General features: G+C 41.6%; 1 protein-coding gene across 3 annotated transcripts in view; it reads left to right on the top strand.

The window, feature by feature from the left end:
- Positions 1–7: 7 nt before the first annotated feature.
- The window catches only part of MDN1 (midasin AAA ATPase 1), a 92,314-nt gene continuing 81,221 nt past the window's right edge, over positions 8–11,100 (top strand). For all 3 annotated transcript variants that reach the window (XM_030945989.1, XM_030945988.1, XM_030945986.1), the window contains exons 1-5: positions 8–260; positions 5,907–6,133; positions 7,675–7,899; positions 9,224–9,331; positions 9,412–9,604. In XM_030945989.1, the coding sequence (XP_030801849.1) occupies positions 159–260; positions 5,907–6,133; positions 7,675–7,899; positions 9,224–9,331; positions 9,412–9,604 (855 nt within the window). In that variant the 5' untranslated portion in view covers positions 8–158. The remainder of the gene's footprint in view (positions 261–5,906; positions 6,134–7,674; positions 7,900–9,223; positions 9,332–9,411; positions 9,605–11,100) is intronic.

Genomic DNA, 11,100 nt, shown 5'->3' with positions numbered 1-11,100 from the left:
AGGGCGGGGCGGCGCTGCGGCCGCGCTTCCCGTGACGGCGGAAGAGCGGAAGTCGGTGGTGCCGCGTCCGCCGCGCGCCGCACGTGCTGTGCCCCCCCCCGGCGCTGTGCCCCCCCCCGGCGCTGTGCCCCTCCCGGCGTGGGCCGAGCGGCAGCGGGATGGCGGCCGAGCTGCGGCTCCGCCTGGCCGAGCCGCTGCAGCTGGTGGCGCGCAGGAACGAGAAGAGCGGCGTGGAGCTAAGCAGATTCGTGGCCAAGCAGGTGAGGAGCGGGCGGTGCGGCTCTCGGTGGCAGCCCCCGGGCGTCCGTACTCCCTCCGTCAGGGAGGGGCTCCGTCAGGGACGGTCTCGCCGGGGCCGCTGTGGAGCGAAGGGAGCGCGCTCCTGTGCCTCCCCCGTGCCGCCATCTCCTGCCGGCCGCTCTGTGTGTGCCCGACCCTCCCGGCCGTCCCCGGCCCTCGGGCAGCCGGCGGGAGCTGATCCCCCCTCTCTCTCTCCCTCTCTCCCTGGTGCTGGTTCTCTCTGTCCTGGCCCCTTTCGGGGTTGCGCGGGTGCAGCCCATGAGGAAGGTCCTCTTCTGGATCCTGGTACCCTTCGTGTTGCGTTTCGCCCCGCAGTTAAAATCTTCAATCCATTCTATGCCGCCTACGGTGACTCCGGATGCGTGACAGCGAGAGGTGGTATTTTGTTATCAAGCACTGAGACAGTAACTAGTCTCTACCCAGTTGCTATTTTGCGTGTCTTCTTTAATTAACTTAAAACAACACGTGGGAGAAAAAAGTCATGGATTTTCTAAGCTTTGCTTTGAGTTTTTTTTTTTAAATCACAGTCTCCGGGTTGTAGTGATGCTGAAAACATGGTCCTATAGTCACCTTCATGCCTAAGCTGCCTTAGCTCTGAGAAGCACATCTGCTTTCTAGGAGAGTTAAGACCGATCCCCTTTCTTTCTCTGAAATGCTTGAGGACATGTAGTAACAGCATATCAGCACATCAGATATTGTTTTATTAATGCTCTTCGTGATAGAGCTTTTGAAGCCCCTCAGATGTGTACACATTTTGGGGCTCAAAGTCTCTGTTTCTCTTTGAGTGTCTAGGAAATGTCCCAGTTGTTTGAAGATGAAAAGTCTGAAGTATCATATTTTTTCAGAATATTGGCTTTCAGCCTGAGTTGCTGTCGCAGTTATGGTTGGGGAAGGCTTTCATACTGGTACTCGAGGTTCTTTGTTGGTAGACAGATGGCTCTTTCTTCTGTCGCTGCAAATGACAGGATCAAAGTCAAATTGACACGAATATACAGTCCTGAGTGGAAGCTAATTGGTGGGAAGCAGTGATGAGGAATTGCTTTTCCAGAGAGAGAAACTGCTGCGAAATAGAAAGGGGATGATGTGGGTACGAGGTGTAGCAGACAGATGGAGCAGCGGGCCAGAAGTGAGTCACCGAGGTTGGGAAAGACACTGAGCCCTTTCCCTCTCGGTGACTGCTCGGAGAAATGCTTCAGGTTTAAAAGCCTTGCTAGGTGGAAATTCCTAAAGAGTGATTGTATAGAGGGAGCCTGGAACAGCACATGATTTAACATTGGCACATCCTTTTGAAAACTGAATTGCTGTTTCCAGGTTTGGAAGCTCCAGCTCTAGGATTATTTTAAAGTTGACTTGCCAGGAAACAAACTCCATCTCTAAACGTCATACCTGCTTTCCTGCTTTGTATATAACCTAGGAAACATGCAGTCTGGAAATGTAGAGCTCTCTTTGCTCTACAGCTTTGTTATGTCTTTCTGGCAGCATATTTCTTCAACAGTATTCCATAAAGGAGTGAAACTTGCCCACAACTGCTAAGTAAGGAGCAGTCTTTTGAGGTTCATAGTATGGCACAGTTCATCTGGTCATGGAAGGTTTTGTTCCCTGTGCCTGGGTATGGGATAGAATTAGAGCCTTTTCTGTAAAGTATTTTTATATTCTATGCTATGAACTCTGCAAATATACAGGAAATTTCTGTGCTCCTAATAAGGAAGATGTGATGAAAAGCTCTTTGAACCAGTCTTTGTTTCCCACTTTTACATTTTTGAATAATTTAAGCAAACTGTAGGAGCAATAGGTCTACACAAACTGCTGGGATGTGCTTTTGGCTCCGAGTTACCAAAGGTCTGCCAGAAAGTCTTCCTGCAAAGAATTCCAAATGTGAATTTTGTGCAATGTATGTATTTTGGATGCCTGTGATCATGTAATTTCAGCAGAGAAGTTGATCACTGAGAAGGTTAAAACACTCCTAGGAATGGAACTTTAATGCAAAAACACCCTTACTGGTTTCTGTGCTTTGCATCTACCACAGTGCTTATATGGAAATATATGTATCAAAGAACCTGATCCCTTGGGCTGTTTCTTCTATTTAGTCTATGGAACCTTCCTAACTGGACAGGAGCTCTTGAGCACACCATTCTTGGTTTTTCTTTTTCAATTTGTTGATGGTTTATGTTGGCGTCCTTCATTTTGCATTTCATTTTTCTATGTAGCAGTGAAAGTTGTTTTAATAATAATTCCAAGCTCTTATTTAGAGACCTTCAGTCTTAGCATTTATAAAATCCCTTTATTCCTTTAGATTTATAGAGGTAGGAAAAGGGACATGGCCTAGTGGTCTCAAATTCACACAGTTACCCATTGTCTGTCAGAAAAATGTCCTGATGCTCTGGCAACTAAGGCAGAGGTTTTTTCATTCTAAAATGTAACTTCAACATTGTATTTGAAAGATTAGTTAGACTTTATTTATTAGTTAGACTAATCGTGTATTAGAAATAAGGAAAGGTATGTTGCACTTTGACTTCCATCTTGGGCTGTATTGTCGTCTCCTATGTTTTCGAAAGCTGTGGTTTTGGCACACCTTATGTCAATGATGCAAAGTCAACTGGAAACTTCTTGCTTGCATCCTCTCTTGTGAGGGAGAGATCTGTCCAACTCTGTCAAAGTTGTGTTGGAGGAGGTTCCGGAAGTTCCAGTATGTGAGACTGCATATCCACCCCTGGTTTTGGTTTGTTTTTTTTTTTTGTTTCCCTTGAACTGTGTGGGTTGTAGGAAGAGTGTGAGCTTGTGTTTTGGTTTATCTTGCTGAACTGAACAGCTGCCAAAGAGTGGTGCTGCTCTGTTTCCTTTTAGCCTCTTCCCAAAGCCAAGCCACACCTTTGCGTTGCTTCTCTTACCTTGAACCCAGAACGAGTGCTGATTTGGAAAATCCATTCAACTTTCCCACCCAGTGTAAGACTTTGTAAGAAGGATCAATTTGGATCATCTTGCTAAGTTGGTTGCTGCACAATCACACAGCCGTTGTGTGAGGGAACAGAGACCATAACTTCCTGTGATGGAGGGGAAGAAAGATTTCCATGTGTGGCCCTCATGCCCTCCCAGCTCTTTAGGAGTGTCCCAGTGTTAAATCTGTGTCCGGTGTAACCTGTGTGTCGTGAGCAGAAATGTAGATTGCATATACCATCTTGCTCATTGCTGTGATCTTTTTATGAATTTAGAGTTTGGATTAATCTAGGTATTATTAAAGATTTCTGTACTTGGTGTGCTCTGAGCATTTTGGGATCTCTAGCTGGTCAGAGTGACCCTGAAATAGGTCAGAAAGACTCTTTTCCCGGCCTAGTGGTCGAAGAAGGAGTCAGAGCTCTTCATTTCTCGGTCTCAAGGTTGTTTATTGTATCTTATCTATAAAATTCTTTCTCCTGTCCTGCCGAGGTCTGCTCAGCAGGACGGACAAAGGCACTCTGCCTGCACCCGGAGCGGTGTTATGTCTTTGTACTAAAAACTACGTGTACAATATTTACAATCACTTTCCAATACCTATCACCTATGTTAGACAGTGAGCTTCTACTCTAAACCAATCTAAAAAAGTGCTAACATCACAGCAGAAGATGGAGGCCAAGAAGAAGAAGGAGAAAGGCTGGACACACCCCAATTCCTCCATCTTGCCCCCTGAACCCCCATTCCAAAAACCCCAAAAAAATCTATTTTTCCATCCTGTGATAAATTCACTATCATTCTACTTTAACTGTCGTGGCTTGTAATTCTTCATATAAGGTTGGTAATTGTTTTTTCCAAGGGCTAAATTAAATGCACAGGGGTCTTGGGCTCTGTGCCAAGGTCTCTGAGCCCCCTGGGCAGGGGCTCGAGTCCTCCAGGGCAGCCAGAGGAATTTCCTGGGTTCTGACATGAGCACATGAACTCTGCAAGTTGGGAAGATGATGTGCATCCTGCTGCTGGAGCAGCGACTGGGATTGTGTCTGACTCCAGGTCTCAGTCCTAGCTGTGTGTCTGCTTCAGGTGTCTCTTCAATAACAGGCTGTGTGTGTATGTGTTGTGTGCTTGGAGGCACGGTCTTTCATGATGCTTTCTTAAAGCAGCTGTTTGGGATAGTCAAATCTGCACACGGGGTAGCAGACTTGAACACTTTCACATCAGCTGTTTGTTGCTATTGGTTGAGAAAGCTGGGATTTCATAAAGCCATGTTTGGTTAAAAATAACCCCCTCTGACAGTATTCTGCTTCTCCATAACATTTTTCATTTAGGCTCAGATAAACAGTCTCTTTGTAGAATGAGAATGTTGCCACTGTGATTTTTGAACAGTTTTCTAAGTCCTAAGGGTACTGCACACAATAATTAAAAAACTGCTTCCTCTCACAAAAGTGCCAAGTGGCTTGAATTTGTTGGACAGTAGATATGTAAATACAGAATTTTACTGAATCAGTCACATTATTTATTATTTTATTGTTAACTGGCATTATTTGATATTCAAAGCTCTGGTTAATAAATTAGGCACCCTGTTGTGCCTTGTTTGGGTAGTCAAAGATGTAATTGATTTGAAAATTGGAGGTACTTTTTGTTTTTTTCCAGTTGAGTTTATTTCTGGTTCTTTTGAGCCATTCTGCCTTTGAACAGCTTATTAGTCATATTTTGCCACTCAAAATCTGATTCCCTGTAATGAGCAGGGCCTTGCTCCATTTTTAAAATTATTTCTGATGCTGCTGTGATAGATGAGAGGCAGATAAACTTATGTTCTGTAAAAGCAAACACGAGGCCTGTAAGAAACAGGTTGCAATTAATGTGATGTGCTTGATATTTGTAGTATATATACCTCACTGGTATTCCTAATGCTGTATGGGGGATGAATGTCTTTTCAAATTCAGGAGACCAAGGAACTTGAACAGGTTTGCATGTGTTCTAGAAGGATGTGTATTGTTATAATCAAAGGACAGCTGCACTCCTGTAAAAATGAAACCATCCCTGAGATGGTGAGACCAGGAACAGGTCTTACCGGAGTAACTAAAGCCTAGGAGAAGCAGGAATTGGCTGCATGTGGTGCTGAAAAACTTCAAAACTGCAGCTAGAAGATGTTTCTTGTTAAGAGCATTGCTTGCTGTAATTCTTGTCAGAACTATAAAAATAAGGCTGTAATCATGACTGATTGAATGCTTCATTTTTGCAAAGAGATAGTGAACATGAAGTTTAAATGTTAAGTTTAATTTCTTAAATGTTTTGTGGCTGTCATGAGACCAAGCTGTTAAGATCAATGGAAATTCTAGGAAGATGTATTAATTGTTTCAACATTTCCCCAATCTTTTTCTTAAAAAAAAATTACAAATTGCTTTATCTTTCGGTTGTAAAATATAATTTAGGATTTTGGGACTACTTTGTAATTTCTGTTTAATGTATCATTCTGCATCTTACTCCTTCGGTATTGTAATTTTTTTTTTTAACTGAGAACTGTGTCAATTGAGTACTTGCTTTGGCATTTTGGACTCCATTCTGGTTTTGAACGATTTGTTCCCATAAAATTCTCTCTGATTCCTGCATGAATAGTTCTGAAGTTAAAAGTCAAAATCATTTTCCATTTAACCTGTTTTCACTTTCCATTCCTTTAGGTTTGGACTCAGCAGGATCGTCAGGGCATCCTCAATACTTTAGCACAGTTATTGCTGGATAAAGAATGTACTCTATTGATCGGCCGACAGCTTCGGCCCATCCTGCTGGATTTGTTGGAAAGAAATGCAGAAGCTATCAAAGCTGGTGGCCAAATCAACCACGATCGGCATGAAAGGCTCTGTGTAGCAATAAGCAAGCTGCTTGCTGACCACCCTGATGTTATGCCGTGAGTAATGGGATGTCAGTGTTTGAATTTAGGAAGTGTTTACAACCTTCCCCTGGAGGCAGGGTAAACCAGGTTTTTGTTAATAGATGGATTGGGATGGATTAGAGAGAAGGACACTGACTGACTGGTGTTTTTATATTTTAGATCTGGTGTTTATACTGGTGTTTTGTTTATTTTAGAACCATTTGGTTACAATGGAAAGGAGATATATAGCCGTTTTGGTTATTACCTGTAGAAATAGAACAATATGTAAGCATAAAAAGTAACACTTAAGAAAATGTATAAATGAAAAGAAGGAGAGTAAGAATAGAAATCTCACAACCCACGGTTCCAGTGGCAAGACTTGCTTGTTGCAGTTTCGATATCCATTGGTCCGAGTGGTGGTCGAAGTGTTGATCCATCATGAGGTGGGGGAAGCCCATGGAACACAAAATTTGTTGGGTTAATAAACACTCAGGTTCAGGTGGGAATGCCCAGGTACCTTCCCTGGTGGGGGAGAGTTTTAGCTGTATTGCAACACTGTGGATCATGACCAGTTCTCTGATGGAAGTTGCTAAAAGTGAACCTGGGGGCACTTAGGGATCTTGGATTCATGACTCTTCCCAAGATATGGCTGCTGCCTCTAAGGTAGCTGAGCCAGTTATGCCTCATCAGAAGGGATGAATGCCTTCAGTGTGAATGTCCCGGTATTTTCCCCCCCGAGGGGAGTTTTCACACCTGAGCCACTCGTGCAAGGGAAGACATTGTCATGATAAAAAGCGTTATCTCACCTTGCAGGATTTGCTTCTTACTGATGGTCTCTTCCAGATGTGGCCCAAACCCCTGCTTGTAGCCCTGGGTGATGGGTGCTCAGCCCCTCTGCCCCTGGGCTGTGACCCTGCACATCCTCAGCAAAGCACTGATGCTTTTGCAAATGGGCAGTTGTTTGAGTCATCATTAACCATTAACATTGCAGTTAACATTTCATCCAGGCGTTATGTGCTTGTTAGTGTTTCCTGGTGAAGAGAGGTAGTGTCAGAATTTGAATTATCTCCCACAGTAACAAATGTGTTTTGAACGGAAATAATTATTAAGTAAATACAAGTCTCAAACACAGTTTGTTTTGATTAAATCGTGTTGTAAGATGCAATTTGATTTTCACTTGTGATCTACAGAAAAGCAAAACAGCTTGAAAATAGTTCACAACCAAAATCCCTGAGTTTAATATTAGACCTCAAGGCTGGTAGAATATAAAGTCGCTTAAGTAGGAATCTGTATTACTTTCTCAGTAAACAAGAGCAAAGAGTTTTCACCAAAGGCAGTACTGTTTCCCCTTGATAATTAAGTAATGATTTCTAATAAGGCGAAGTGTCTGTTGTCAGCTGATTGCTGAAGTGGTTGTCTTTCCCATGTGTGGATGAAGTTAATTACAGGCTTAGTTCTTAGTACTGTCAATTACTGTCTTAGGACCTGTGCCCTGACATCTTTATTAGTGTCTGGTTTTCTTTCTTCTGACTTACATGTTTGTGTTCCATCTCTTTCTCTCTCACTCTCTTCTGAAGATTTGCTTTAAGATACTTTAAAACTACATCACCAGTTTTCCAGAGGCTTTTCCTGGAGAGCTCAGATGCAAACACAGTCCGGTATGGGCGCAGACGAATGAAGCTGCGGGACCTCATGGAGGCCGCCTACAGATTTTTACAGAAGGAGCCATCAGTTTTCCGGGAGCTATGGGACTGGAGCGTGTGTGTTCCACTCCTAAGGAGTCATGACACTTTAGTCCGTTGGTAAGTTAAAACCTCCAAATCATCATTGAATTGCTGTATCTGTATCTTGAATTGTAATTAAAAATGTTCACATGCAATAGAAAGCGCCTTCAAGTAATACCAGCAATCCATACCAGTGGTATCTGTATTTATACTTCTTAACTGACCTTTTGAAAGCTATAGTGATCTATCACAAGGTGAATTTCTGACTAGCACTTAGTAGTGCTTAAAACTATGGTCTTGAGATTCTTTCCAAATTATATCAGTTTGCCAAGGTTGGTTCTTTTTTCAGTTGTGTGTTGATTTCTCAGCAGCTGTAAAACATAGCTTATTTAAGCTGCACCTTCTATTGGCCTTGTTACAGGTTTTATGTGGGATTTTGGTCAGATCTTTCATGTTAGGTGTCTGCCCGCAGGCCTTCTGCCTAATCATGTGCTTTACCTTATTTAGTATTGATAGTGCCTTTTATTTTAAAAAAGATATTTAATAGTCTTCACTTTTTTAAACATAAATTCTGAATTGTGTTGGTAGCACATAATTTCAGTAAGGTGTATAATTTAGGAAGGGCAGAACTAAGACTGTTGTCAAATCTATCAGTCATTTCTGAAGCTCTTCAAAATGACATAGTGTCAGAAAAAGAGAGCACTTGCAATTCATTGAGTAGAATTGGTTTACGTGGTGTTCAACCAATAGTCTTTAGTAAGTGAATGAGCTGACTCTTAAACATTTATCCTGAAACAATCTTCTGCCTTCCCCCCATTTCTTCCTTTCCCCCATCATGCTCCTTGAAAACTTTGTTCTGGAAGTTAAAAACAGCATTATAATGAATGAGAACTGGTTTATGATTTATATTAAATGTTCCTTTGTTGCAAGACAGCTTTATGTAGTCACAACTTGGAAATTGTTGGCTTTTCTAGGCACTCAGAATTGATTTCATTGCATTAAGTTTACTTTAGAAATAGCATGAAATGCAGTTTTGGAAGGGAAATAGTAGGAGGAAAAAAATGGGCAGAGATGACTTCATTTTCCTTGTCTCATATGTTAACCTTCATTTATTTAGGAAAGTGCATTCCGTTATTATATTTCTGCTGATAATTCATTTCTTCAGAGAAATGTTAGCTAATTGGGTAATGAATTAAAACTGTGCCATGATAGAATTGCTTTCCTCAGTTCTGAGATATTTGTCTAATCTGAAAGAGTGTTAAGCATAGTGCTCAAATAATTCCTACGCATAAAGTTTTCTGCATGTTTTTCCAAACTTGATGTTTTGTTATGCAACTGACAGTTGTCAAACTACATTCCTTAAAACTGTTCTGACGTATTTTGTTCTAAATGTAATTCTTAGGTATACTTCCAACTGTCTTGCTCTGGTTACATGCATGAGTGATGAGCATAAATTATCTTTCCTGAAGAAGATATTCAATCCTGAGGAGCTGGTACATTTCAGACTGAAGTAAGGACTTTTAAAAATCTTGAACACTATTTGTTTTTCTTGATGACTTTCAGCTGAGTTAATAAACATGGGTTTCACAGGTTGCTAGAAGAATCTCAGCTGCAGAATGTGGAACAAGCCTTAGTTTTGGCTAATCCAGACTCCTCATTTTGGCAAAAGGAGAAAGAACCACACTACACACAGGGACACGTTGTGTCAGGCGACCTCTCTGCACGTGTAGTAGCTGTCTGTGGCATTGTGCTGCCCAGACTACAGCATGTTTCTGAAGAGCAGGTATGTAATCCACAGTTAAATCAGTACATTTTTGTTTTAGGAATTTCTAAGTACAGTGAACTGACTTTTTCTCGTGATTGGATGGTACTGAGATACTGTGGGTAACGTGTGTATCTTTATCTTTCTCACTGTGTGCTGTAAGCTAGTGTTGCATAATTCTGGTGCCACTCAGAAGCTTTGCAGTGGAGTGAAGCAGTGAAAGAGCAATAGTGTTGTTCATTTTACCTTCATGTAGCAGTTTGTACAAACATACTACAAAAGAATATTCAGCCTAACATAGTAACTTCAGTCTCAGTTGGGGTAGCAATCCATAGCTGACTAAAGCCAGGATCGGGGACAGTTTCTTTTACCTGCATTGACGTAGGGGTTTTGTGCTATACAGGCATCTTGTATGCAGCCTTTCTCCAAACATATGCTCAGTTCTTCTATGAAAAGAAGAAAACAAGGCTGCTGTTTAAATTCTTCCATAAGACAGAGAGAAAGGGGAAAGGAAGTGAGCAAGAATTTACTGTCACCACTTGAGAAAGTGTAATGTAGACTATAGTGCCTTATGGAAGCTTATCGGAGGCATAAACGTTTTTAAACAAACAGTATTTAACCTTTTTTCTTCTAAATTGCTATGTAACTTAGGCTGTTCAGATCCCTCTTTGTAGCTACAGCCAGTATTCCTGACTGTTTTTCTCCTTTAGGTACCAGTTCTAGCTCTTAGCTGAGTTCTTTTGTTTAATTTTGTAACAATGATCTACAACAGGAGAAAGAAATGAATGAAGAGTACCAGTGTCCAGAATTATTTGAGTGGCTGAAGCAAGGAAAGAGGATTTTCCCTCCAAATTCCTCTTCCCCCCACGCTGTTTTTCTCCCCACTTCTGTTTTTGAATTCAGTGTTTTCTAGCCTTTGGAGATTTTTTTGTAGGATTGTGAGAGAGCGGTTTGGAGTTCACTGTAGCAGGGGAAACTGTAGAGCTGTTTAAGAAGATTCTTATTCCCATGGCAGCATCACTGCTGCTGTAGCTCTGCTGAAGCCAGGCCATTCTGTAAACTGGATTGCTGAAAGAATACTCTTTTATCTCTGAGGGAGGTGAGAGCTTCCCTGAAAGGAATGCTTTTATTTTTTAATAGCCACAGGTATTCCACTGATCTGGTCTACAGTGTAGTTCCAGTTAGAATAGGAAGGTTCCAGTGACAGTTTAGGAGGTCTGATGAAGACATAGGAGCAAACTGTGAGGGGAAGCAGGTTCTCTTGTTTCCAGAGAAGTACATCAAGCTATATCTGGAAAAAGGTCAGACTTAAATATAAGACACTTGTTTCTATGCTCTGAGTTCCTTCCTCTGAGCCTTTAGGCACAAAGCACTAATTTTTGTGCCATATATAGATAGGTTACTATAAGAGCCAGAAGATTAGGAGATTATCCATGGCATTGATTAATTACCATTCAATAAACTGAATTAATTTAATTTTGAATAAAATGAAAATGTTATTGAATATACTTTTTTTT

This window comes from Camarhynchus parvulus, chromosome 3 (assembly GCF_901933205.1).
Source record: "Camarhynchus parvulus chromosome 3, STF_HiC, whole genome shotgun sequence".
Lineage (NCBI taxonomy): Eukaryota > Metazoa > Chordata > Aves > Passeriformes > Thraupidae > Camarhynchus > Camarhynchus parvulus.
Note: the sequence above shows the minus strand (reverse complement) of the source record. Positions and strands in the feature narration are given on the sequence as shown.